This window comes from Eleginops maclovinus, chromosome 19, assembly GCF_036324505.1.
Source record: "Eleginops maclovinus isolate JMC-PN-2008 ecotype Puerto Natales chromosome 19, JC_Emac_rtc_rv5, whole genome shotgun sequence".
NCBI classification, from domain to species: domain Eukaryota; kingdom Metazoa; phylum Chordata; class Actinopteri; order Perciformes; family Eleginopidae; genus Eleginops; species Eleginops maclovinus.
The window spans coordinates 21,839,326-21,866,694 of record NC_086367.1 but is presented as its reverse complement, the minus strand read 5'-3'; the positions used below and the strand labels follow the sequence as shown (position 1 = coordinate 21,866,694).

General features: G+C 42.5%; 4 protein-coding genes across 5 annotated transcripts; 2 read left to right on the top strand and 2 right to left on the bottom strand.

Moving 5' to 3' along the window:
• Positions 1–439: 439 nt before the first annotated feature.
• On the bottom strand, positions 440–3,432 carry nubpl (nucleotide binding protein-like). The gene is made up of 11 exons (XM_063908216.1): positions 3,261–3,432; positions 2,528–2,672; positions 2,317–2,351; positions 2,058–2,148; positions 1,894–1,933; positions 1,719–1,809; positions 1,457–1,550; positions 1,214–1,299; positions 992–1,112; positions 795–877; positions 440–624 (listed from the first exon to the last, which is right to left on the bottom strand). Exons 1-11 carry the CDS (start codon positions 3,387–3,389, stop codon positions 562–564), a joined length of 978 nt encoding a protein of 325 aa, XP_063764286.1. The 5' UTR covers positions 3,390–3,432; the 3' UTR covers positions 440–561.
• A 559-nt stretch (positions 3,433–3,991) lies between these two features.
• LOC134881616 (D-aminoacyl-tRNA deacylase 2-like) lies at positions 3,992–5,797 on the top strand. The gene is made up of 3 exons (XM_063909107.1): positions 3,992–4,225; positions 4,742–4,811; positions 5,105–5,797. Exons 1-3 carry the CDS (start codon positions 4,109–4,111, stop codon positions 5,416–5,418), a joined length of 501 nt encoding a protein of 166 aa, XP_063765177.1. The 5' UTR covers positions 3,992–4,108; the 3' UTR covers positions 5,419–5,797.
• A 703-nt stretch (positions 5,798–6,500) lies between these two features.
• Positions 6,501–17,562, top strand: LOC134881960 (uncharacterized). 2 transcript variants are annotated; one of them, XM_063909576.1, is made up of 19 exons: positions 6,501–6,738; positions 7,930–8,053; positions 8,292–8,428; positions 8,520–8,689; positions 9,175–9,370; positions 9,475–9,713; positions 9,798–9,883; positions 9,992–10,053; positions 10,243–10,481; positions 11,189–11,381; positions 11,619–11,657; positions 11,763–11,883; positions 12,328–12,469; positions 12,771–12,938; positions 13,336–13,438; positions 13,878–14,467; positions 15,236–15,353; positions 15,603–15,672; positions 16,123–17,562. In XM_063909576.1, the coding sequence occupies exons 2-19, from the start codon at positions 7,930–7,932 to the stop codon at positions 16,449–16,451; spliced, it is 3,126 nt and encodes a 1,041-aa protein (XP_063765646.1). In that variant the 5' UTR covers positions 6,501–6,738; the 3' UTR covers positions 16,452–17,562. The 2 variants fall into 2 exon arrangements, with proteins under 2 accessions (XP_063765646.1, XP_063765645.1); XM_063909575.1 differs by having other exon boundaries at positions 13,336–13,447.
• On the bottom strand, positions 17,189–27,068 carry LOC134881961 (uncharacterized). The gene is made up of 5 exons (XM_063909577.1): positions 26,606–27,068; positions 20,028–20,373; positions 19,461–19,664; positions 19,137–19,347; positions 17,189–18,748 (listed from the first exon to the last, which is right to left on the bottom strand). Exons 1-5 carry the CDS (start codon positions 26,963–26,965, stop codon positions 18,496–18,498), a joined length of 1,374 nt encoding a protein of 457 aa, XP_063765647.1. The 5' UTR covers positions 26,966–27,068; the 3' UTR covers positions 17,189–18,495.
• Between the last annotated feature and the right edge of the window lie 301 nt (positions 27,069–27,369).

Genomic DNA, 27,369 nt, shown 5'->3' with positions numbered 1-27,369 from the left:
CAGATATCCCATAATAGGCATGTTGAGGTTCAGCCAAATGAATGAAATAAAAGGAGACATGTTTTGTTGTACCTACATTTTTATTCAAATGCAACTAGCTCCCCCTGCTGTCTGTCCACAGTATTGCACAATGCAGTCAAATCGTTCAGATTTAATTAAAGGATCCTTCTGGATATTTTCAGCATTCTTATTATGTTTTCCATATAATCAATTCATGGTGAGGAGTGTGACCTCATGCACTTTCCTGTCCACCTTGATTGAAAATAAAACATTACATTTCCAGCCAAAAGGCTACTGTATTTCATACAATCATAAAGAGACAGATGTATTAAATACCAGCACACAGATATCACATGTATCCAGTAATACTGCAGAACTATACACAGTATAAAGTTGTGCTTCCTATTTAAAGTCTTTTTTGTGCGTTTCAGTTTGTGTGTGTGTTTACGTGTGTGTGTGTGTGTGTGTGTGTGTGTGTGTGTGTATGTCACATGCATGTTGTTCATTTTGCAGGTGTCTGTCATGGAGTGTCGTCATGTGCGCTCCCAGTTTACGTCAACATCAGCTGTTCACTTCCTCCAGTCTCTGCACCACAGCGGCCGCCACCTTCCTGTATGCCTCCGCCTAGAGAGTGAACACACACACACGGTAAATAAAAATACTCCTCAGAACAACGGAGAAGAGGATCCGAAGAAGCAAAAACTATTAAAAAGAAAGGAAGGGAATTAGAAATAGAGTAGAATATTGTGATTATTATTATTATTATTATTAATAGAAGAGAAGAGAATAGAAACCTCTGGGCTGTCCGGAGAAGAGACGACCACCGGCTGTCCTCTGTCTGACATCTCTCTGATGTTTAGATGAAGAGGAACGTCACCTGGAGATGAATTACAGGAAAAACATCTAAACAACGATTTTAACATTTAGAAGTTGCTCTTTGCAAGCAACAGTTATTTTATATACTACTCGCTGTTCCTCCCACACATTGTACCTAATAATTTGACTCCCAGAGTGTCAGCGAGCTGTCGGGCCCCGTCAGAGCCGAAGATGTGCGTCTGGTGGTTGCAGTTGGGACACTGGAAGACGCTCATGTTCTGCACCAGACCCAGAACCTGCACGAACATCAAGTAAAACATGTTTACCCTCCTGGAACGTCAAACCCCCATACTGGATATTAATAAGACACACACACACACACACACACACAGATTACCGGCACGTTAACTTTCTTGAACATCTCGGCTCCTCTGCGGGCGTCCAGCAGGGCGATGTCCTGTGGCGTTGATACGATGACTGCACCTGGACAACAGACAGAATCTCCTTTAAATCAGAATGTAACTTATCCTTAAAATATTAAAATGAGTAGCGAGGGTACTCCTTTTCTCCCAAGTGTGTGTGTGTGTGTGTGTGTGTGTGTGTGTGTGTGTGTGTGTGTGTGTGTGTGTGTGTGACTGACCTGCTACTGGGATGTTCTGGGAGATTGACAGTTGGACGTCTCCTGTCCCAGGAGGCATGTCGACTACAAGATAGTCCAAAAACCCCCAGTCCACCTGAAAACACACACACACACACACACACACACACACACACACACACACACACACACACACACACACACACACACACACACACACACACACACACACACACACACATTCACCTTAATCTGTTGAATTAAATGTTGTTTTGCTCAGCTGGATATAGCTGGTGGTCCTCACCTGTCTGAGTAGTTTCTCTATCGCTGACATCACCATCAGACCCCTCCAAACGATCGGAGCCACATCGTCCACCAGGAAGCCCATCGACATGCTGAGAGAGAGAGGGGGAAGGTTAAAAATAGGGAGTTGAAGGGGCAAGACATGAGGATGAAACATTTTGACTGAAAGAACTCACCAAGGAACCCCGTAGTTTGTGAGAGGGAGCATCAGATTGTCTGGAGGAAATATTAAAGTGAGATGACAGTGACAGAAGTAAGAAATATTCACCGCACTGATCCATGAAAATCAAATGATCAGGTGACATTTATCATTCAGAGAAAGACCAACAACAGGCCGTACTGTCATTGAGCTCTGGGTTTCCTTTCAGGTTCATCAGTTTGGGAATGGATGGACCGTAAACGTCTGCGTCCAACAGACCCACGGACTTTAACTGAAACAGGAGAGGGACGTAAATCATTTCTAACAAAGTTAAAAATGTAGAAAGAGGACGAACTATCTCCCTGCACTTTAGGTCTGTAGATTAAATAACAGACATACAGTTTCCGGATAACTTGAATTACGAAAAAGCTGAATGTAATATGATAATAGGACTTCTTACCGGGTCATTGGCTATCAATCCAAGAGCCAAATTCACTGCAGGGAAAGAAAATCAGATATTGAACACATCTGACTGAAAATAAAGGCCGGTTCAAAAGTATTTAATTATCATTTATAATCTGTTTCCTGCAGACGGCACACCATTAAGCATCTGTGATAAATCTGCCATTTATCAGCACAAAACAGAAGAGTAAAGATGCTGGATGCTGTACCTGCTGTGGTGGACTTCCCCACGCCGCCTTTCCCCGAAGCCACCACGATGACCTGTTTGACACCCGTGATGGGCTTCTGTCTGGGGAGACCTTTGGCCATCTGCTGCTTCTGCCTCTCCTGTAACGCCTTACTGTCCACCGACCGCTGTGAGAAATAGACACACAAACAGGTACACAATGAAGACATCCTGAGGATAAAAAGGTGTCTACTCCAGACCTGGTTAGGAAAACTAAACACCTCCTTCATCATCTTGACTAAAATCCATTTACCAAGTTGTTAACAATTACAATACAGACTAAATGGATGCTATTTGTTTTTAACCATTACTATGCCATCCGTTACTATTGAGCTCCTAATGTTATATTGCTAATGACGCAGTAAGATTATTGGTTGTTTAAAAAAGGATTTGAGCAGCAGTGATCAAATCAAACCAGAGTTAATAAAACAATAATAAATAAACACTTCCGGTTGTAAATATTTTCTTTAGCGTTAAAATAAAGGAACAGATCAAATTAAAAGTACATGCCTTCTACCTAAAATGTGTGAAACAATACATGTGATCAAATAAAATGTAAAAAGCTGTTATAATTTTATTATTATTAATAAACGTATCGTTTTATTTTTGAAAGCTTCCGGTCTTCTTCTTCGTGCTTTCTGTCCAGCTTGACATTAGCATGTAGCCTTTAGCTAACTCAGCTAACTGAAATATATAGATATTGACAGTAATCTTACCTGGCAGCGAGTGAACTGCACACAACATGCAGGTCCCGGTTTTATTTCTGTCCCTGTTCGTAAAACTGAGAATTTATTAGCGGATATTCTCAGAAAATGAGACAGTCTGCTGTAAGTGAACTGAGACATCTTTAGCTGTTTAGATGCTACACAGCTAGTTAGCTAGGTGCGCGTCAAGTTTGCGCAGTGCGCATGCGTGTTATGTGGGTAGTTTTCTATCCATATATTTAAATTAGTGTTGACTTTTTGCTCTTTAATATAAAACCATTCATTTACTTTGGTCCAGTAATTAATACATACTTTATACAATCGTATTGGGAATCAACAAATATGATATTTACTAAGTTATCCATCCAATATCAATATATCTTAACCTAAAACGTGCAAATAGTGTAACGTAAACCCCTCTTTGACAGATGATGAATTTTAAACAAATATAAAAATATGATCTATTATAATCTACTGTTCTTTTAAAAATAGAGTGTATACATATATTCTATTTTTAAATGTTTTTGAGTCCATGTATCTAAAAAAAGGTCTTACATAGGGGAAGAACACATTTACTTTAGTTATTCTAAATAATTATTTGTTCTGTGAATTGAAATAGCTTTAAATGTGGTATTACCTTTAAAAAAACGGATATAAAATCTCAGAAATAATAACATGAATAGGAGAAAGTTGAGAAAGGGAGGAAAAACTGCAACAATAATGCGCAGCTTTGAGCAGCTTCAGTTGTGGTTAGCGCGGAAGTATGTTGCATGAGTTTCTTAAGGTTTCTCTTTGCCATTCACTGGACGTCTCTTTCAGTTTCTAAGTTTACAATTATAATATAATCTTGATATCTTGAGATGACGGAGAGAGACGGTGCTCCTGCTCCTGTAGGCCGGGCGATGCTGCAGCAGTGTCTGCAGGCCAGGCTGCAGGTGAAGCCGGCAGAGGAGCGGTCAGAGGCTGAGTTTGTCCAGGTGAGGACATGTGACCAAACACACTGAGATCATATCGTCTTTATTACTATGCTGTGGCTGTTCACTGGAATAATAAAAAACATACAATCAATAAAAGAAAATGAATAATTAAGAAAGGTACATTAGACGGAACAGAACGTGTTAAGGAACAGAAACTATAAATGAATGTTTTGCCTGAATATTATTATATTATTATTATTAGATACAGTTAAAAAGATAACGAGCAATCAAGAAAAATAGTGTTTGTAGAATTTACTACAGAAAGAGAGGAACATATAAAATAAAGTAAAGTATATGTGAGCGAGAGACTTCATACAAAAAGGAGTAAAGTATACAAATGTGCAAATCATCAAATAAATGATGATATTAAGAAAAGAGTGTCACGGGTAAAGGAACCAAATACAGCACTTTATACGGAAAATCGGCCTGGAACAACAGTTAAGGGCTGGCTTTTTATTATTGACCCACATTATTGATGATACTTAACAGTTTTGCTGTGTTTTTGTCTGATTTCAGATCGACAGAGGAATGGTGATCTACATCTGCTTCTTTAAGGGAGCCACAGACGACATCCTGCCCAAAATGGGTCAGTGACATTTTTTACTTTGACCCACATAGTGCATTAGCATTAGGGTACTTACATCTGACTTTGACGATTTTCCCATTCCTTGGTTATATTCTGCATATTGCAATTTCAACAGATCGTTTGACTGTACATTTTTCAATTTTCTATTAACGGTTGAGTTTTTTACTCCTTGTTTTTTGGTTTTTCTCTCACTATATCAATTTGTTATCCCTGATTCGGATACTGACCCTTCCTGCGCTGCACTTTTCTATAATTCCCTTAATATAAGGTGTAAATATTCTCCCTGTTCCCAGTATCCACACTCTTGAACCTGCGTCTGTGTGAGTCCGACTCGGGGAAGATGGTGTCGGTGTTGGAGCTCCCCGGCAGCATCTTGATCGTCCCTCAGGCCACGCTGGGCGGGAAGGCCAAAGGTCGGGCCATGCAGTACCACAACAACATCGGCAAAGAGGACGGGCTGCGGCTGTACGGCGCATTCGTCTCTCTGTGTGAGAAGGAACTGGCGGCTGCTTCAGCTGAAGTGACGGTGAAACACGGGACGTACGGAAACAGACAAGTGCTGAAGATGGACACCAACGGACCTTACACACATCTGATGGACTTCTGAGGAATGAAGCTTGGATTGTGTCATTTAGAGTTCATCACTGCCTCTTAATTAGTGTCTGAATATCTACCAACAGGTTGGGAAATGGCTAAGACTTCATGTATTTAGAGCTGCAATGATAAGGCGATTGACAGAAAAGAAATATATCAAACTATTTTGGTAAATGAGTAATTGTTCAAGCAAAAAATGGCAGAAAATGCTCAAATATGGGAATTCCCTGCTCGTCTCTATCTAATATTATATGAAAAATGATTATGTAATGAGATTTGAGAAACTGGAATGGACAATTAACTATTTTCTGTCATTTTTTAGGACATTCAATTAATTGATCTAGAGAATTATCTCCAGATGAACTGATAATAAACAATAATTGTTAATTGCAGCCCTGTGTGTATTGATATTTGAGTTGTGCATATATGATGATAATAATATGTGTTTGTGTAATTGCCCTAAGACATAGGTAAATATAATACAAAACTGCACATTAGAATCACATTTCCTAGGATAAGTAGTCTCAGAAATGTGTTCACAGCCACATGCACTAAAATAGGATCAATTTAGTAAAGATTGTTATAATAAATAGTTCTACAATGAGCCATAGGGACGCAGGAGTCTCCTCCAGGCCAGCAGGGGGCGCTCTGTTATGTTTCAGGTAACCGAAACGAACAGCACTCAGAAGCTTTGGTGACAGCAGCGTTTGCAACCTGCGTTAAAACTGAGCCTCTGTCAAGTGAGCAGTAAACATGGATAATGTCATTTCCGGTTCGTTATATTTTATACAAAATAAAAGCATTTAATAAGACAAAACATTCTAAAAGAAGGTTGTTTTTTTAACTAAGACCTCAAAATGTAAAGCTGTACTGATACAATGCATCATCTGGATGTGTTTAGTAATAAAACAATGTCAAAAATATATACACACAAGCTATATATACCTTGATTTGTATATTATACTATATATACGTTAACGTTTAAAATGTTATGAAATTGTATGCCTTTTTTATAAATTAAAATATAGTTTAAAAAAATCAAAAACTGAACTTCTATTTTGAAAATCTCCATAACCGAGACATGTAACAGGGCTGCTACTGCTAACTTAAATGAGTGAACCACCAAAGGCACATTTAGCCTCTAGTTTGTCCTTATATTGAACAATTTGGAGAATATATTTATACATTCAGATAAACGTAACTAGTCGAAGTTGTTAGGGCAAACAGTTGAGTAAAAAAACCAAACGCTTTAAAGCTGAGTTTCCGTTGGAGAAGTTACTGCTGGTGTAACGAGGATTTCAGTCAACCAGACGCAGGATGTGCTAACGTTAAGGTGGGTATACAGGTCAGTGTTTGTTGTGAATCATGAGTTAAATGAAAATGACGTTTATATTTTTTGGAGCTCAAATTTAAAGCAATGGTCTGAGTATTTTGTTCTTCTTCGGAGATTGGGTAACGTGTCTTTATTATATGGAATATTATGAGTTATTTTATTTTTCCTAATTAACAAATAGATTATTTATTGATTCGTTTTCAGACTTAATCAGAAACAGGTTCATTGTCAAGTAGGATAACAAATATTATAACAAAGTTATGCTAAATGTGGTGGAAACTTCTGAAGCAATGGAGACGAAGAGAGACAATGTGGAGAGCTGGAACTTTGAAGGCAAACACTGGTCTATCCTGAGGCAACTGCCCGAGAATTGACAATACATGTTCTGCAGCCACGAGTTGACACAGCGGTTGCTCAACCAGTTCTAAAGATCTCTAGTACAATACGAGGTTTTAACCTGTTTGGAATGGACAATCAACATTGCTGAGTTGCCACACTAAACAAATATGGATCCTCAATCTAACTAAAGCTGTCGCACATTGGATAACAATGTACTTCAGGGAACCTAAAGTCCAGATAAGGAGGGCGTCTAGATGTCCCTAAACAATAAACTAATCTCAGGTCAGCTTGTGCTCGGTCTGGCATCACCAATGCACCCAAGCTGTCCCTCTTTAAAGGAGATTACAGAAACCCGAAGGCCAAAGAAAATATGCCATGGGAGCGCAGACAGAGGAAGGAGAACATTATGAACCAAGGTTAAACACCTGAGCAAAATATTCCCTAACACCAATAATTTAAACATCTTTAGTGCTGCAATGAATATTTAACAATGCATTAATCGATGCAGAAATAACTATTTGCAACTAGTTTTGATCATCGTTAATGCAAGAATGGCATAAATATTTTAGGGGTTTGGATCGACAAAACAAGACAACTAGGATCTATCTAGACTATTTTTGACAATTGATTAAATTATCTACCCTGAAAATTGCATTGCTAATGACAATAAGTGTCTGTTGCAGCCCTATAGTTGAGCAATTCTACTCATTGCATGTAAACAATTAATTAAATACCATGAACAGTTGTTTTTTAGATCAGTAGTCCCTGCATCTTTAGATAAGTTTGCCTGATTTATGATTGGTTATGTGATTGCATTGAAGGGGTTAAATATTGTTGTCTCTTCCCTCACAGATGCCTTCTTTTGACTTGCTGCATAAGGTCGAGCAGTTTGTGAAACATGGAACGTTTTCTGAAGACGCATCAAAGACCTCGAAGAAAGTGACCAAAGCTGCGAGCAAAAAGTTCATCTATAAAGGTAACTCGGAGCGAGTATACACAGAGTCGCTTTCATAAAAGAGAACATTTATCACTCAATGGTAAGCACCCTCTGCCTGAAACCAGAGCCCAGTCTGCTCTGATTGGTAAGCTGCCCAGCTCTGTTGTGATTGGTCAACCGCTTACAAATGTCCCGCCCCCTAGCCAATATAAATCCACCACACACAATCCTCTAGCCTGACTTCTATTTCCTCCCCCCCATCCCCCCGGTCCTGCAGATGGCTGTCTGTGGCGTTCGTACCGAGGCCGCCTCCTCCGAGTCGTCAAGAGCGACCAGGAGGTGAGGGAACTCATGGTCCGTTTCCATGACAACAACCACCACGCCGGCCGGGTCAAAGTAATAAAAGAGATAATGGTGAGTTTCTAGGATATCATTTTTGATCGACAGAACAAATAAATGAGGATAATGTGGGTGAAATAAAAGTGTTCCTCCTCTGTCCGTGCAGCTGAGGTACTACTGGGTTGGAGTGACGAAAGTTGTGAAGTCCTGGATCAAAGAGTGCGCTGTTTGTCAGAACCGAAGTGTCCCAGAACCGCATGAACCCCCCGTCCAGGTCTGCCTGGCCTACGGCTGCGACGCAACCAGCTACATTTACCCCGAGCTCAGCTTCCACAGGTTACACAGATTTTAAGTCTGATTAAAAAGGACTTGATGGTGCTCATTTTGTCCCTCTACTGTTACACGTTTACATCCCGATCAGAGTGCTCTAGAGAGATATTAAAATCAGGTTATGAAAACGTCTCTTTCATCCAAAATCAGTCCTCAAGTAATGCATAACACCCACAAGTGATATAGCTTATGGTATAAAAAATAAACATGATTTATGAAACGAATACGTTAAAAAAGGCTGCTGATGTTATACTGTGCCTGTCAAAGGTTACAAAATAATTAGCAATTATTAAGGTATTTCGATCTTTTTGTAGGGCAGAAAAAAGTAAAAGTAAATCAGTTTTTATTAAAGGAGTGAAAAGTTTTGTAAGATATCAACAGACGTGGAAGATCTGATGAATAAAGACCCGTCAGTCGGTAAATCAAAGAGACCCGAGGAGAGAGAAGACTTTCCTTCTTTTCAGTTCTAAAAGTTTAACTCGGTCCCAAAGGTTTCCAAAAGTGGAAGAGCAACGGCGACGTTGGCTGGCGGTGGCTCAGAGGGACGAAGGCTCGCTGCGCACAAAATCCTGCCTCTGCTCGAAACACTTTGAGCCGTCCTGCTTCACGCTGAGCGACGAGGGTCAGATGACTCTGTCACCAGACGCCGTACCCACCATCATCCCTGTGACAGCGCAGGAGGACCAGGTGAGACAAGCACTTTGAGTAGGCTCAAATTGATGATCTATCTACTGAAAAGCAATAACACACCCAAAAGTCTCCATTTAAGAGTCACCCTTCCTGGTTTTCAGGTTCCTGTCGCTTCAGATGAGGACTTCCTATACTCCAGCAGCGTTGAAGACCTCTTCTCTGCTGCCAGGGGAAGAACCAGAAGCCCCACCGATCAAACCTCCGAACGACCCGCGGAGTTGCAGGAGCATCAGTACTGCCTCCCAGGTCCAGACACTAGAGACATCCAGAAAGTGATGGAGGTAAAGAGGAGGAAGACACTCATCGAGCCGAGCTTCAAGCTGTTCAACCAGATCGCCAGGTACGTCACGACGACCCCTTCTTCAACGTGTTACAGGATGCATTTTGATTTGATTTGATGAACTGTTTTGGTTACGTCCTGCAGGTATCTGAGCCACAGAGTCTTACCAATGCAAAACAAGAAATCCAGAGGTAGTTTGAAAAGGATGAGTAAGCGCTTTGGGCTAAAAGGTGAGAGGAAAGAGTGAGAACACTTGCCTCTTTTAATCCTCAATTAACCAGATTATAGCAGCTGATTAAACGGAAAGGCCTTAAAGAAGTGTTTCTCTTCTGCTTCAGACGGTGTGCTGATGTACACTCAAGTCTCTCCTCCTGTCCGAGTGCTACGCAGCAGAGCAGAGGTCAGCGTGATTTACCTGCAGTGTATTATGAGTCCTGTATCAGCGTCTTAAAGAGAATGAAGCTAAAGTGCAGGAACCTTTTATAAAATGACACTCTTTCCTGTCTAAATCTGTACTTTCTTGCAAGTAAATGCAAAAACACCCTTAAAAAATACTACAAACACATGCTTTTTTGCCTCTTATTGACAGGTGAACTCGATCCTGCATCAGTTTCATGACGACCAGAATCACTGCGGGCTGGGAGTCTGCCAGCGTGAGATCACAAAGCGCTTCTACTGGGACAGCATGACCCGGGAGCTGGCCCGCTGGGTCTCCTCCTGCCAGACCTGCATCAACAGGACCAAGAGGAGGTGGCTCCGCTGCAGCGTCCAGACCTGCCCCAACGGCTGCGGGCCGGTGGAGCGCGGCCTCGGCCTCACCTTCCATAAGTATGAGGAGTTTTGTCCACATTAAGGGGTCTAATAGTTATCCTGCAGGAGAGGAGCAGACACTGAGGCTACATAGATAACTGGGTTTCTTAATACTTAGTTCTTTAGGTAGGAAGTCGTACTATAATTGATGCTTTTCTGATAAGTATTCACTGTATATCCTATCATTTATTATTCTTTATGCTCTTTAAATTATTTTTATTCTTAGCCATTGATCTAAGTGGACGCCTCTTTTAACATATGGAAGCCCGTTAATGCCGATAAAGGAAAAAAATCAGAGGAAAAAAGCTCCTGTAATTCCTTATCCATCATTGTTATCCTTAAATAATCAGAAAACGTTTCAGAATAATGACTTAATATCTCAAAATAATGGAACACGTACATAAAAAGATTGACTTGTTTCTCAATTTAATAAGATATTTTATCAAAACGTTGGATTAGTATCTTGAAACTTCAGGAAAATAAGGACTTAATATCTGGAGTCTACCATTGGGATTATTCAAATGTGTTTCCATCATGCCTCTTAATTAATATCTACTTTTATCTGAGTCAGCAAATTAACCACAATTTGATTCTGAGGATTTGTTCTTCATTTATTCTTCATTTAAAACCACTCAACAGAGGACTAACAAATCAGCTCCCAAGAGTTAAATTATGAATATATGCAAATGCTTTCTGAAATATCTATTCATCCGCCTTCCCTCCAGGTTTCCTCTGGACAACACGGCTCTCCTGCGTCAGTGGTTGAAGGCGGTCGGTCGTCCTCACTGGCATCCTCGGCTCGGCTCGTCCGTTTGCTCGTCCCACTTCACCGAGGACTGTTTCGACCGCAGCGGGGAGAAGGTCACGGTCCGTCCAGACGCCGTGCCAACACTTATGGTGCACGGCGGCGAACAAGAGGTGAGGCTTCAGGATGAGAATAAGAAAATGACAGTAGGGGAACAGGAAGTGAACTCCTGTGATGTTTACTTTTTTAAACACAGTTGATTGAGCGGTGTCTTCTGTCACAAATTGAAACCCATTTTTGCCTTTTTTTAAATTGGTATTTTCATGAATAATTGCTTTTATTTGAAGTGACTTTTGTTTAATTAAATGTTGCTTAATTAACTGTAATGTGATGTGTCTTTTCCCCCTCAGACTCCAATCAGAGGTCCAATCCAGCCTGGAGTAGATGAAGTATGATCATTTGGGGTTGAGCGAAATATCGCATGTTACAGAAGAACAAAAGAGTCAGTCAAATCAAACTCTGGTGCCGTCTCACCTGTGTATTTTATTCGGTAGGCCTATTTTGCTAAGTATGATGCCGTGGAGCTCTACCTGAGCAAACAGACTTATCCTCCTGGACTCAGCTACGTGGAGAAGAACACCTTCAGGAGGTTCTGCAAGAAGTATTGCATCAAAGGTAGGTACAAACCAGAACTAGACCCTAAACAGATTTAGAATAAATGACTACAACAGGTCATTAGATTACTCCAGGAGGTCTTTTGTGTCAAATTAATGTACGAGTTCAATTTATGTTTACTCTGGAACAAGTATTGCAATTGTGATATTTGTTGGATTATGCTTTGCTTTTCATTAAGGGGTACCAAGCAAACTAAGATATGGAAACAGTGCTCTTTTCTAACAACACAGCAGTCATAATGTCTTCTGTGTTGCTATGTAGGGAAACAATCATTCAAAGCAACCAGACACCTCTAAGACCCTTTAACAAGCCTCAACAGATGAGTTTTAATCAGGATTAGCATGCATTTACTTCATATAATGCCAAGCTTTCCAAATAATAACAAATGCAGATAACACCTCACGTGAGTTCCCTCGGTCAGCTGATACTCCCCCGCTCTCTCAGGCGGCAGGCTGCACATAGAGAAAGGAGGCCGGCTGTGTTTGATCCTGAGGAGCCGGCAGAGAGTGGAAGAGGCCCTGGTGGAATTCCACGACGAGCTGAACCACCTCAACGCCAACAAGTGTCTCAGACTGCTCAACGAAAGGTGAGCGGGGGGTCTGCTCTGTCACTAATAAACTTGATTCATCCCATTGAGAAACTCCTTTCCTTTCATAACAGAAAATCAACCAATAAATGACGGCTATTTCTAACATATTTAGCTTTAAACTGTCAGGATTAATCAGAGGAGTTTTGCACGTGCAGTCTGTTTAGTTGAGCATACTTTTATTAATCCATTTCATACCATCCTGGTAGGACATCTCTTTTCAAGGAGGTTTTCTTCAAATTTAGATTGCATTGAACTCTGAAGGTGCATTTATTTAATACCAAGCTGATGTCATGATCAGGTACTTCTGGAAAACGATGCGACCTGATGTGGTGCAGTGGATCAACAGCTGCTCGGAGTGCAGCAGGAAGACCAAGAAGAAGAAACCAGAAATCCAAACACAGTCACACACAGCAGAATCTCCTCTGCAGACGCTGAGATCTCCACAGAACCCTGAGGATCTAGACCGGTGTGTGGATGTAGAAACACTTCTTTAATCATCACGCAGGACTGAATGTGTTTTACTTGTATAAAGACTGCAAGATCCAGTACTAGCAGTACAAGTAGCTGTAATTTGAAGAAGTCTAAGGGTGTAGCGTCTTCATGAATACACATACAACATAATACAAGTAGCAATAGACACGTGTTTGGCTTTTAGTCAGCATTATAAAGTTAATATAACAGTTGTAGAATAACCTCTTACATTTCCATTTGTCTCCTATAAACCTTGCTGTTATTGGATTGGAAACCATCTCCTGGGAAAATGGAAAATGAGGGCTGGATTTTAGCAGTGTGTCCTGTGCAGTGTTGCCGACTCCTTTCCAAATAAAGGTGATAATCCTGTCTCTGTATCTTCCTCCTGGCAGTGGGAGGGATGCCCATGATCACAGCGATGATGGCGAGAATGGTGTTGTGGAGCTTGATGAAGATGTTGGTGATGAAGAGAGTTGGACAACACCGATTCTAGAGGCCAGAGGGGTACGTTGCACAGCCTCTTGTACTATTTGTAAGGTCTTAAACTGTCCTAATAGTAGTTCACTATTTATTATTTCTACTGTTGATGTGTATTTGCTAGTTATCTTTATGTTTAGTACATCATTTAACATGTTGCTGTAACCAAAAGAAATTGGGATGAAAAGATATATATAATCAAATGTAATTATCTCCTGTGAATCCCTTATATATGGGCATGCACTCTTTGCTATCTCCAATAAAAAGTAGTACTCAGAGAAATAGTTACTGAGTTTAATACTAGAATGACTATTGAAATTACAGATAATAACGAATGCTGCAGCTACCTCTGAATACTAAGAAAGACCCGGTACACTGTTATGAAAAAGGCATACTCTATTTACAAAGTGAGAACCTGAAGACGTCTCACAGACTCTGTTTCTCATCCAAATCCTAGGAGAACCCTGTGCCCCCTCCGTCTTTAACTCCCGCCAGAATTCCCATCCTCGTTCATCTGAAAACACCCATTACGTTTCAGTTGAGTACTCCCATAATCCTCCAGCCAAGGACTTCTAACGACCCTATCCTGGGCAGACTTTTCCAGAAGCAGACAAACCCCTCCAACAGTGTAGACCCGGTCCATCTGAACCCTCAGATAGAGGAGCAGGCTGGACCTCATGACCAGAAGGAGAGTGTTTCTCAGGCCAGAACCCTTCACTTCGTCAAAGTCCAGAACATCATCAACTCTCTCCCAGAGTCACATTCTGCACCTGAGATCACAGCTAAACACAAAGCTCCACAAACTAGGACCGAGGCAATTACACCTCCAGGTCAAAGCAGAGGGCTAAACACCCAAACCAAGAGCCCGGGCAGCACCCAGCAAACGAGGAAGAGAAGGAGAGACCTGGACGGGACGTCTCCGGCTAAAAAGATCTCCAGCTCTGGTCTGGAGCCTGTCGTGGCCCCGAGCTCCAAACCCTGGCCCGTCTTCACCATCGCTGACTCAACCCCGGCGCAGACAGCCAAACCCCCTCCTAATGTGGACAGGTACGTACCAATACTCACCTCACAAAGATGTGCTTTTTTTTTAAAGAGATGACCCCTCAAACAGTCCAGACTTCCAGGTAATATGATTGGCAGTGACGGGTGAATCATTGATCAGTCTTAAGTACTTTTTTCGCCGGCTAAAAGTACGCACATGTGCCACAACTTTGTTTTAAATTCACAAACAAAAACACAAGTAACAAAGGCGGTGAGTAAAGCTCAACATTTGTCACCCCTGCATGTACAAATAAGATGTGGACTAACAATCTAAAGATATTTGGGGCACCTAACTTGATATGTTAAGACACCTGCACCTGTTTTCTTCTAAAAGATGTTGAAAAAGGGGGATATACTGACCTACGTTTTTAGAACAACCTTTATGTATTCGATATTTGTTTCACTTTTGGAGAAAATGTACGTTATTTAATAGTAAATTCTTCATGATAAACATACAATTATAATATCAGTTTTACGTTAAAGTGAAGTTGCATCAGCAGGTCAGATTTTTAAACTATTGAGACACGTCTTAGGTACTTGATGTGAGTTGAATGTTTTGGTGTGTATCATATGGGATGTGTTTTGATGTATACACTGGCTATGTCTCGAACCGGACACTTCAGACAGTGCACTGAGGTTCAGGGTCCTGCATTGCAGAGCACTGACATCTGTGGTGCGCACCTTCGCTGATAAGTGTTCGATTCGGGACAGCACTTAACGTTAAGCACCTGGCGGAAGTGACGAACGCAAATCTGCTTATGTGTGTGTGTGCAGCGCCACTCCCCTGCAGAGGAACAGGACTCTTCAGGCCCGGACGGTCATCCAGCAGTGCAGCGAGGCCAGGGTTAAAATCCAACCAGCGCACGACGGGGCCGACGCTCAGTGGGCCGAGGTGGGTGGGGTTATTCCTCTGTTAATTTTATTTCAATGATCTTAAATGTATATCTTAATGGTTCTTCTCGACTGTTTGGTTTCACATTTTCCGCTTGGGATGGGCCGAAATACTTGTGCTTTCTGTCTATCACACCCTATGGAGTTACATGAAATCCAGCCCATACATTCATGGTCCTCAGAGGAGCTTTCAGAGGTGGTAGATAAATAATCTACAGTAAACATCTTCACTGTGCCTCTCTGTGCTCAGATCCAGGAGGGATTGGTGGTTTACGTTTGCTTCTTCCATGGAGCCACGGAGGAAGTCGCTCATGAGATGGGTGAGACGTCTTTAAACTCTGCAGACTTTCTCTGTGACTAAATATTATAGTCTGGTTAATATTCCTCAGATAACATGTTAGTTATTAAACATATTGACAGATGAATGCATGTATTAAAACCGATATTTGGATGTAATTTAGTAAAGGAACATAAGTGTGTTCATTATGAAAGTATTTAAGAGATACTTGCAATTGAGAAAAATCATGCAATTGAAATCAAAACCCAACAAATTCAAAGTTGAAAACAGGAGATAAAATATTTTAAAAATTGGACTGTAATTGCAAATTAATACAGGAGAGATAATATTGACTTAACCCCCTAAAGAAACCCCAAAACTCTACGTAAACTCATCTAATCCTAATGGGACTTTTTATTCCAGCATGATGTTGAGTTAAAATATAAAAATAAAGGCAGTTTTATTTAATATTTCTCCGTCCTCTCCTCCACAGCCAGCAGTCTGATGACCACCAAGTTTTTCCGTAAAGACACCGGACACTCTGTCTCTGTTCTCAACCTTCCCGGGAGCGTTTTATTCATCCCCCAGGACTCCCTGCTCGGGGAGGTGGGGCCCAAGAGGAGTAGGCAGTACAGAGGTGGGGGTGAGCTGTGGTTGGGGGGGCAGCTCTTCTCCACCCTGATCTCTGCCTGCAGGGAGATCATGTCCGGCTCGCTGAAGTGTAGGATGGCCGGCGTGAAGGTGGAGCAGGGGGCTTACGGACAGAAACAGGAGATCAGCCTGAAGTCTGCGGAGCCGCTGACGCTGCTGCTGGAGTTCTGAGGGGGGGGGGGGTTAAAAACAGACACTGTGTGTATAAAGCTACACCCCCCACCCTGAAAAGCCTCCATTGGACTCCTTTGTTTACTTCCGGAACCCAGAGACATCACTAAGTAACAAACACACTTTTATTGGCTATCGTTTCAACACATTGTACGTGATAGGCTAAGGGGCGGGACATCTCTAAGCAGTTGACCAATCACAGCAGAGCCGGCCAGCTTTCCGACCTCTTTCAACATTCGAAGCAGGGTGACATGTCACAGGAGAGGCAGACAATACAGATTTGATCCTGAAAATATGGACAGAAACACTGAGGCAATTCTTTCTTTGTATACTTCTGTTATTGAGTAAATATAATACTCTAATTGTTTAGAGTACATCCTTTGTTTATACTGTATAGTTGAGAGCAAAAATACAAATATAATTAAACGTGTTTTATTGTATTTAACTGTCTTTCTCTTATATATAGGTAACAAGTATATTAATATAATGGTATTTTGGTACTTTGGTACTTTTTGCTCGGGTTAATTTAAATAGTTCAACTGATTCCCTAATTGTTTTTGTGCTGTGTTACTACTTTAAAATGGTCTGGTTGTCGTTAAGGGCTTGAATGTCTTTCAATACAAATGTCTACACAAAGATAAACCAAACAATAAATACAATTATAAATAAATTATACGGGGAGGCAAAAGAGGAATGAGAGAAAAAACAGAGAAGGAACAAATAAAACAAATGCCAAATGAAATTCAGGATCATTTTATTGTGAATGAAACAAAATTCATAAATACAGAAATGAATCCAGTTTAACTTTCTGTACTTTAGGACCTAGAAAACATGAAATCTGCTTCTTTATTTTTCATTTGCATAGCTGCTACACTGCATAAATAATAAAGTCACTGCCAAACTCTTTGTGTTTAACTATAGGCAATAACAGATATTACATCAATGAAAAAGACATTCGAACATAGCAAAGAGAAAAAGGAGCGTGGAAGTGTGGGTCCGTTAGACAAGACTATTTATTACTGGTGGGTACGTTTGACATACTGAAATATACAAACAATGAAGTTTGGAGCAATAATCAGTAGTTTGTAATAAACAGTAAGAAAACATTCAACTGATGACTGAAAGCCTGTTCAATACATAAAGCCTCCTGCAAGTCCATACGTATCTTTGCAGTAGAAATGCGGCAAACAAGGTACCATTAAGTCTTTGGGGGAACGTTTACTGTGCGTTCAACACTACAAGACAGACTTCTCACATTAACCATTTGGTTCTGAAACGAAGGCTTGGACGTAATAATAATAATAATAATAACCACCAAGATATGGTTTATAATTCAACATTTAAGAAAGAAAACATACAGAAACTTAAAAACCAAACAAAGAATTCAAAATAAAGTGTCCATAAACAAGAGCAAAAACAGAAACATAAACCAGGCCTGATAACTGACCCGAGTCTCACTGGGTTTTAGTTTATTTAGAATAATACCATGTCTTTATCTGAGCCAGGCTCGGATAACAGACATTTATTTTCTATACTTCTAAAAGCCATTTTTACCTGGTTAATGCAACATCTCCCATACCTGCCGTTTTCATTATTCATTCAGTATGATGTGCGTTTAACATCAGTACAACAAAACAGAGTTCTGGTCTGGCCTTTTTCAGCGGTCATATTGACTTCAGTGCCACTCCTGCAGAGGGTTCACATTGAACTTATAAGAAACGTTCCACTATTAGTTTGTTCTGTCATTTGAAACTTCACCACTTGAGGAAAAGCAGCTTTGAATGAGGGGTTAACACACTGATTGAGTTTTTCTAATTCGTGATCACTGTTGCTGAAGTGGACCCTGCATCTAGTACATTTCAGTGCTTCATCTTCAAGGGGTTCCGAGTCAAAATGATGGCAGCCGTTGCTGTAATATTTGATTGATTGTCCAAAAGAATCATGATTTTATATGATGCATTAAAGTCTGAAGAGAACGTCTCAGTTCCGTCAGTCTTCAAACCGTTCTGAAGTCTTCCTATTACTGAGGGTTAAAGCCCCCTCTTCAGTCACCCTCCCACACACAGTCACACTCCCGCAGCGGGGTCCTCCGGCGCATCGTGGTGATGACGGTGATCCGGTTCTCCGACAGCTCTCGCAGCTGGTTGATGTGCTCCTGTACGCAGGGGCTGGGCCAGGGGTGACCGTTCAGGTAGTCCCTCAGGATGAAGGAGCGCTCCACCAGTAGCTCCAGCTGCACCAGGTGCCGCAGCCGGTGGAGGCTCAGCAGGTCCTTCTCTGGCTCTCTGCGGAAAAACCTAAGGGGGGAGAGACAGGACAGGTGAGTCTTACTGCATGAAATGTGAGAAATCCAGTGTTTGTTTCAGTGTTTTATACAGGGTGTAAGTGTAGTATTGCTCCTGCATGATTGAGAGTATCAAGCGCCAAGACAGCGTGATGCACGGACACTTTAAAGATCAGTTAAAGGTTTAACTTTATGCTGGTAAAGCTTATAAAGACACAAGAATACTTCCCTATTTTAAGTGCATGCAGCCAACTAGTTTTCACTATAATTCTCTCGAAGCACAGGCAGCCACATGTGAATTTGAGACAAATAATCCTGTTAGGAGAAAGCCACTTTGCCGCAGAAATGCACTTGTGAGAGTGTTCCCAGTCTAAAAACCTGAACTGGTTTCTCTGTCTCACCGTATCCTGAGCGTCCTGAGCTGGGGGAACAGCATGGGGATGCGTCTGCAGAGGCTGCCGCTGGACCGGTTCTGCTCGATGTCCAGGTGCTCCAGAGACGGGACTTTGGGTGCGATGGAGTCCATGTCCTTCAGAGTTATGGCCACTCGCAGCGTCAGCCGGGACACACTAGAGGGGATGGTGGTGGTGTAGGCGGCCAGAGAGTTACCGCCTGAGACGACAAGGAAGAGACACATTAAAACCTCTGGATTTATTCAGCCATCTATCCTTAACTATCTGGAGGAAAATCTTACTTCTAGAAGGATAAAATGCATACGGTTTTACCGATGATGGTGAGCGTCTCCAGCTGTTGGAGCGGACTCAGCCAGGACGTGAGGCGGCACTCGATGCCCTCTCTGATGTATCTGTAGCGGACAGTCAGCGACTTCAGCGAGGTCAAGCTCCTCAGCGCGTTCTCCGGCAGGATGGTTTCTGGGTAATCCACCAGCTCCAGACTGGTCAGCGCTGGACCGCCATACCGGGGAACTCCTAGAAGAGGAGGAGAGGGTTTGAGACAGAGTTTTACAGACTAAAGGGGGTTTAAAGAGTATGGCAAATTCTGTGAGGGTTTTCAACATGTTATGCATGTGTGTACTGTTATTTAACCCAGTTGTAAAATAAATAATTGGACAGGTTAATTGATGAAGGAATTAATTGCTTGATGCAGCCTCAATGGGAGGCACAAACTGGGAATATGTTATCATTAATTGCGTAATTTAATGTCAAATAGCACCAATATCTGCCTCTCAACTGTAAGGATTTGCTGCTTTCATCTTTTTTACATTACTGTAAATGAAATATCTCTAATAACAATTATTGAAAATACAGGTGACCGAGGTGCTACTGGCTCACCTGGGTGCTCCGGGTCAGATGGACTGAGGTAGTCGTTCGGCAGAGGCTCAGGCGGCTCCCCTCTCATCCCCCAGGACAGGTGCTTCAGCTTCTTCAGGCTCAGCAGCATTTTGTGGAAGACGGCGCAGGGCACCGGCCTCACCGTGTCCAGCCCGTAGCCCTCCCCCTGCTGATGGAAGAGCAGGAAGCGCAGGTTGACCAGCTGCGACACGGCGGTGATGAACTCCACGGTGCACGGCAGCCTCACGTTACACACACTCAGGTGAGTCAGACGCTCCTGCAGCTTCTGGGTGAGATTACCCCCCAGCATGGGCTCCTCCCAGGTGCCGTTCCTCACCCCAATGTCCTTGGCAGTGGAAAAAATCAGAATCAGAATTGTCATTCCTGTCCTAATTCTAAATATGGTGTCCAATCATACCCGGGTCACAGTGACATGTTCCTAATATCCGCTTACAGATTATTTTTGATTCAACAGTTGTGTGTAACCTTTGACATCTGCTGCTAATACACTGACACTTGTTTTATTTCACTACATATCTGCCCTCTGACGGTCAGTGGTGTAAATTAACTAGGTACATTCACTCAAGAATTGTACTTAAAGGTCCCCTATCATGCTACTTTTCAGGTCCATAGTATTTTGTTGCTCCACTATGACATGTTTTCATGCTTCAATGTTGAAAAAGCGCTTTATTTTACTCACACTGCCTGTACATAAATGACCACTTTCACTCCGTCTGAAAACGCTCTGAAGAGCCCATGCCCCCACCTTTGTAAAACCGCACTCTGCTCTGATTGGTTAGCTTTCGACTCTGTTGTGATTGGTCAACCGCTTAGAGATTTCTCAAATGTCCCGCACCTGAAAAAAAGGCATCGCTTGTTGCGCCGTACCAGTTTATTACAAATAAATATTGATAGATTATCAGTAATCAAAGTGACACAGACATCGGATTAACCTTCAGCAGCGTTTGTATGACCTTCAGCAGCGTTTGTGTGACCTTGAACACAACTTTTGATCACAAACCGCAAAGACTGTTTATAGCTATGGCTCTAGGCTAAAGTGAAGCAGCTTTCTTGCTCTTTCTTGGCTGCTAGTTCACTGGGTTTTGTTCATACAGTGATGAGAATACCAATGGAATCCGTGGAATCTCAGGCTTCAAATGATATGTGGTTTGTGCAGATAGCATGAAGTAAACAAATCGCCATAGCCAGTGGCGGCGGCGCCAGAGTATTTTTCTGGTTCAACTGGTGGGGCTAACCCATACAGCGATGGGGCTCAAATCAATGCCATAATTTCAATGTGAATATATATTCAATAAAACAACGCCCTCCCACAGCTAGAAACACGCACACACAGAGACGGACAGACAGACGGAGAGATGGAGAGAGAGACAGACGGTATAGTTAATAGTTACGTTGTCCTAAAGCCATATATAGTCTACCACACAACAGCTAAGAGTCAAAACACATCTCCAACAAATTAAGTATGCTAATTAGGCAACAAGACAAGGAAGAGCACCACCACTACCCAACAAAATTGTCGGCAGGCGAAGCAGAAAGTTGCGTCCATCTCAACCGAATATTCAAGCCAGCTGTATGTGCCAAACCAGGCAGCATTGAAAGATCTCTGCTGGTTACCTATTGGCCTTGAAGGGTAAATTTCCTGAAGGGGCGCCGCGGTACATCCCCGGGTCGTTGGCTAATGTCAGTGGTAGCATTAGCATCATGGCCAGAGTCCGTGCCCGCAGTGGTTGGCTGTAGCTGGCCATGCCAGCCCCTTTCCTCGTCCTCTTCCTCCTGCTCCATCTCCTCTTCTTTTTGCTCATCTTCGTCCGGCCGAGCCTGGCACATGGAAGACGCAGGACCGGAGTGGTCGTCTTCCCCTGCAGGTGTCAAAGGTGTGTCCTTATCCAACACGCCCGCCAACGCCATCTGTTGTTTCGTCCGACGACGTTTAAAAACAAACGTATCCGTGATAAAGTTTGACCTGAGCTTAATAGGCTACGAGCACAATAGAACTTCTGGTTAACTTCCGTGTGTTGAGGGTACGCTGGACTACTTCCGGTAGGTTGTGTTGTTGTGGAGATTGGAGATGCTAGTTTAGAGTAGCTGCTAATAATTTGACTGACAAAGTTTAAATATGAGTGGATTTCGGGTGAAAGAGAGGCGGTTGGCGTATCAACGCGTATCAACGCGTGAAAAAGACCGCACTTCATTGTTGCGTACCACTTTGTACGAATTTGTCGAAGTACAAATAGTACTATAAGCTTTCATAGCTTTCCAGTGGATGTGTCGGTGAGAGCCGAATGGATGGTAAGAGTACGGCGGGACGACTTCACCCCAAGCAAGATGAGTCGTGTTCGCAGCAGGCAAACATCTACTGACTTATATGTTAATTAATCAATTATTTATTTGAAATCTATATCAACTTGGTCTCCCTTCGAGTTGTTTAAATTCCCTCAAGTGGGCCTGACTCATTGAATATTAGTTGGTTTTATGGTAGGGCTAACAATTCTTGGTTGGGCTACCCTGGGCTATATGGCCATAGCTCACTCGGTGCTATGTAGCGTTAGCTCGTTTTCGTTCAGTGCTGATTTAGACGCTTGGTGTTGGAATTATGTTTCGTTTTGGTAAATGGTTAATATGGTCTGGTAGCTGAGTTTCTTCCCGTTAAGTGGGTATGCCACATTAATAGGTTGTTAAATGTTAACATGCCCTGAGACGCTGTTTCTTACAAGTTGCTGCGTCTGGGCTTAAGAGGTTTAACGTGTTGTGAACATAGACTGTATAAATAATGGACGTAGTATCCGTGACGTCACTCATGGGTTTATGAATTGTCTTCCATAAATCATTGTCAAACTATATACTGTATCAGCTGAAAGGAACAAGCAAAAACATCCTTGAAGTGCTACAAGACAAATTAGCTTCAAACAAGAAACAAATTAACAAATAAGCTTCACCTCAATAAATGAGGGTTGAAAAAGCAATCAACATGTGCATACTGGGTTCACTGTGTTAGTCCACGAGCCCTGAAAAAAGGATGGAACACTTCTAGACAGTCTGGTAGTCTACAGAGCTTTCCACATATGTTTGTACTCGGGCATCTGAGGTGTGCATTGCCTCCTTGCTTGCGTGGCAGAGCGATGGCTTCTCAGCCATGTTACAGGGGGCCCCTTGATGCTGATCATCATCAAATTACTTACATTTGACAACAACAGTGTCGATCTCTTGTCTGTGCATACATTGTTCATGAGACTGAAGCCCCTTTCACACTCAGCAGTGCTGCAAGGGATGGTCTTCATGCATTGTATGAGTGGCTTTAAGCTTTCAGGCTCACTGTCTGGGTGCTCAAGGAAATCTCTCATACCATTAACTGCTTGCTCTTCACCAAGATTGAATCGCCTGCAGAGTCGTTTCACTTGTTCCTCACCATGCCGTATGCCAGGGGTTGATAGCCAGTCGCCTGTATCCAGAACAGTGAGATCATGAAGCACTTCACCATCAAATGAGAGGCGCTTCTCCAAGTTGTTAATCAGACTTTGTAGGAATTGTTTTGCATTGATTGGTGTGAGCTTTGCATTTGCCTCCAAGGGAACAGATCCTAAATGTCCCAAAGCGTGTGCAGTCAGTGCTTCCTCTAATTTCTCTCCTTGGGTATCTTAGAATGATGCCAGCTCTCTGATGGTGCGCTTTAGAAGATGGTCTGCTCTCAAGAGTGTGACAGAATGGGCCTGTTGCTGAGACAGGTTTGTAAGTTCAGACAGTGCATCAAACATGAGTCAGAGGTCACAAAGGAATTCCTTGCTTTGCATTCAACGTGCCAGGCCTCTATAAGTTTGTCTCTCTTTGCTGCTTCTTGTTTGGTCGCCTGCAGCATTTTCAAAGTGTCTATCGAGTGCTTCATATGATGTCCACACAGCCTTTACAGAACGGAAACTGCTGGCCACCCATACTTAAAACTCTGGCAATTTTCAGGACTTGCGAGACCACTTCTTGTACTGCTTCCAGAAGCTCTCGTGAATTTGTATTGGACTGACTGTAGAGATTGTGGATCTTCTCTAGGAACACTTTGAAGTGGTTGAATGCCTGAACCTCATCCACAGCATCAGATACAGCCAGTTCCAAATGGTGGTTCATGCAGTGCCATGTGTTGAGGTTAGGGTACCTTGCTGTCAGCCTGGTTGCCACACCAGAGTTCTTGCCTAACATGACACTGGCGCCATCAAAAACAAATGAGACCCAATTCTTTTGAAGCCACTCTTCAGTGAAGCCTGCAGTGTCCAAACAGTTCAGCAGAGCTTCTTCTATATCCTTTGCCCTTTGGCTCTCCAGCTCAACCAGCTCCAGGAACAAAAATGCAGGAGTAGCTCCATCCACTGAGGCTTTCAAGTTGACAACCATTGCAGATTTGTGGCTAATAGATGTAGCCTCGTCAATGAGAACAGACAACTTGCTTGAAGACGTCACAATACTGTGAAGTTTTTTTTTCTGCATGTCTTTTGCTATGTGTTCTACAATTTTTGCAGAACTGTACCTTGAGTGCAGACTAGTGCCCATGTTGGCACTATTTTCTTATTTTCTGACGCTCAATGAGACTATCATGGTCAGTAAAAGGTTGGTTCATCTTTGCAAGATAGTGTGCTGTTCCGAATACAGAATCTGTCTCAGCAAACACAGTCTCTGACACAGCTCTCACCAAATCTCCAACTAAATCTTGTCCACCCTTCTCCGTGAGCTCCTGGGCTATTTTGTGAGCTCTGGACGTCTCATGTCGTCTAATCTTGTTTCTCAAAGAGGCCAGAGATGTTGTTCAGCTTGAATCGGAGGACTGGATCTTAAAGTGCACCCACTCCTCAGACATAGACACTCGTTGTTCTGTGAGGACACCGGTTGATTTTGTAGTGCTGCAAACAGAACAACCTGGAAATAAAAAAAAAACATGACTAGTTATCATAATACACGTTTTTACCAATAACATCTGCTGAAAAGAGCCAATCTCCACACACACACTCTCTCACACACACACACACACACACACACACACACACACACACACACACACACACACACACACACACACACACACACACACACACACACACACACACACACACACACACACACACACACACACACACACACACACACACACACACACACACACACACACACACACACACACACACACACACACACACACACACACACACACACACACACACACACACACTTCCCTTACCTTGCGGTAGTGCCGGGCTCGTTCTCTGTCACCGTTAGGACAGCCTCCTGACCTGGCTCTTCTTCTGTAGTGGTAGTAGGGGAAAACTTCGGAAACATTTAAATATTGTCGTCTGTTTTCGTTTCATGTTTGCTTCCTGTTTAGCGCTCCGCGAACTTGAATGGTGGACGGATCACATTCTGATAACGTTAGAGAAACGCGGGGTTTGTCAGAGCCGAACAAAGTGTGTTGCTGTTGCCTAGCAACAGGCTACAAGCGACGGAAGCCCCAGACGTCCAACAGTATTAACACAGAAGGGGCGAAAGCGTTAAAGCGCAGTCACAAAATGATGTTGTTACGTATCATCGCTCATTTTTAAGAGTGTATACGGAAATCACTGGCATTTTCTAGTGGGTATACGGCGTATACCAGCGTATCACGTAGACTACACCACTGCATACTACATCTCAGAGATAAATAGTGTACTTTCACTCCACTACATTTAATTAAAACCTTTAGTAGATTTGATGATGAGAAAATATAATCAACACTTAAATCATACTTTTACGGAGCCGGGGGTGGCCATAGACAGAAAAAACGAAAAAAAAACGAGGCCAGGCTTTACTAAATTGTGCGCACGCGCTATAATTCGAGGCAAACGTTTGCACGTTTTAATTCAATCAAAGAATAGAGAGCTGCTGGGGAGTGATGGGAAAGGAAGGGGTTGAAAGTTCTTTAAAGATATTGACAGATTCGAACTTCGCAGATCAATAACTCATGAACATAACGTTTTTAAAATAAAACATAAGGGACTTCACAGCCATAGGAAGGTAGACAACGAGCAACAGATCAGTCTTTATCAGAACAGTTCGATATGCGCCGTCCTCCACGCGAGTTCATTCATTGGTTTCTGTCTGCGGACGAGAGACTGTAGGGACCGTCAACAAACCGCAACGCCGGATATATATGATCTCCAATTCATGCTTTTTTATTTCAAACTATTTTCAATTACTTGCACAATAATGTGGTGCAACCAAATCCCTTCCACACATCACTGGCGCATTGCTGCTCAGAGTAGTTTTATGGAAATATACTTTTAAAACTTTGTGGAGATTTGTTTATTGTAAACTTTTTTTAATTGAATAACCTTGCACCAGGGACTACGGGGGCCACTGAAAAGCTTTGCTTTAAGCATATTTTGAATGCAGGACTTGTACTTGTAACAGAGTATTCCAACGCTCTGGTACTTCTACTTTACTCAAGTACAAGATCTGAGTCCTCCTCCCACCTCTGAGGGTATTCTATAATTTCCCTTATAAATTTATACACACAATAGTTTAGAACTAGGTTTACTCTGCCACACCTTCAACTGGGGAAAGTGGGCCAGGTTCTCCATGTATTTCCCCTTGTATTTCCTCCCCCCGTCAGCGAACAGCACAGCAGTGAGGGACGGCAGGAACTTGACGAGGCGCCGCCACTCTTTACGCCGCAGATGTCGCACCGCCACCCGGGTGAGTTTGCGGTGGCGCAGCATGTCCCAGAAGCCGTACGTGTAGCGGCGCAGGTCGCACAGCACCACGGTGTGATCCTTCCACAGGGACGGCTGGTCGATGAGCATTTTCAGCTGTCTGCAGCCGAAGCGCACCGAGTGTTTCTCCTCGGTGCTCAGGAAGCTGAAGATGTAGACCCAGACTTCAGGAGGCAGCGGTAGGAGATCCTCCATCGTGAAGAGGGTAGAGGTTACCAGCTAGTGCCGCTACATGTATCTATGGGTAACTGCATGCATGAAGCACGGTGAGCTTTTGTTGACACTCCGCCCCGTTTTGAAGGAGTCGCAGTGTGGTGACGTCGATTGTTGTTTAAAAAAGAAGAAAGAAACTGCACCCAGTGTGCAGTCACAGGATTAGAGCCACACACATTCTGGGATGTGACCAAGTTTTTCAAAAATGAGTAAATTCAGAATAATGTTTTCTATTTTTTGGGCATGAACCACCGTGCGCTTTTGTTGAAGGAGTCGCTGGGGGATGACGTCAATTGTTATTGAAAAATCTGGAAACGCTTTCTGATTTTTTTCAGAATTCTGAGAAATCCCAAAAACATTTTCTCGTGTGGCAACAAAGGAAAACA

Bases quoted from the DNA above. Each gene is read 5' to 3' on its own strand.
- nubpl (XM_063908216.1), bottom strand. From the start codon at position 3,389: ATGTCTCAGTTCACTTACAGCAGACTGTCTCATTTTCTGAGAATATCC. The intron at 1,810-1,893 runs GTGAGTTCTTTC...TCTCTCTCTCAG, and splicing joins ACAAACTACGGGGTTCCTTG to CATGTCGATGGGCTTCCTGG. The intron at 1,113-1,213 runs GTAATCTGTGTG...ATGTTCGTGCAG, and splicing joins TCAAGAAAGTTAACGTGCCG to GTTCTGGGTCTGGTGCAGAA.
- LOC134881616 (XM_063909107.1), top strand. From the start codon at position 4,109: ATGACGGAGAGAGACGGTGCTCCTGCTCCTGTAGGCCGGGCGATGCTG. The intron at 4,226-4,741 runs GTGAGGACATGT...GTCTGATTTCAG, and splicing joins CAGAGGCTGAGTTTGTCCAG to ATCGACAGAGGAATGGTGAT. The intron at 4,812-5,104 runs GTCAGTGACATT...CCCTGTTCCCAG, and splicing joins CGACATCCTGCCCAAAATGG to TATCCACACTCTTGAACCTG.
- LOC134881960 (XM_063909575.1), top strand. From the start codon at position 7,930: ATGCCTTCTTTTGACTTGCTGCATAAGGTCGAGCAGTTTGTGAAACAT. The intron at 9,371-9,474 runs GTGAGACAAGCA...CCTGGTTTTCAG, and splicing joins TGACAGCGCAGGAGGACCAG to GTTCCTGTCGCTTCAGATGA. The intron at 9,714-9,797 runs GTACGTCACGAC...TACGTCCTGCAG, and splicing joins CTGTTCAACCAGATCGCCAG to GTATCTGAGCCACAGAGTCT.
- LOC134881961 (XM_063909577.1), bottom strand. From the start codon at position 26,965: ATGGAGGATCTCCTACCGCTGCCTCCTGAAGTCTGGGTCTACATCTTC. The intron at 19,665-20,027 runs GTGAGCCAGTAG...CTCCTCTTCTAG, and splicing joins ATCTGACCCGGAGCACCCAG to GAGTTCCCCGGTATGGCGGT. The intron at 19,348-19,460 runs GTAAAACCGTAT...TTGTCGTCTCAG, and splicing joins GGAGACGCTCACCATCATCG to GCGGTAACTCTCTGGCCGCC.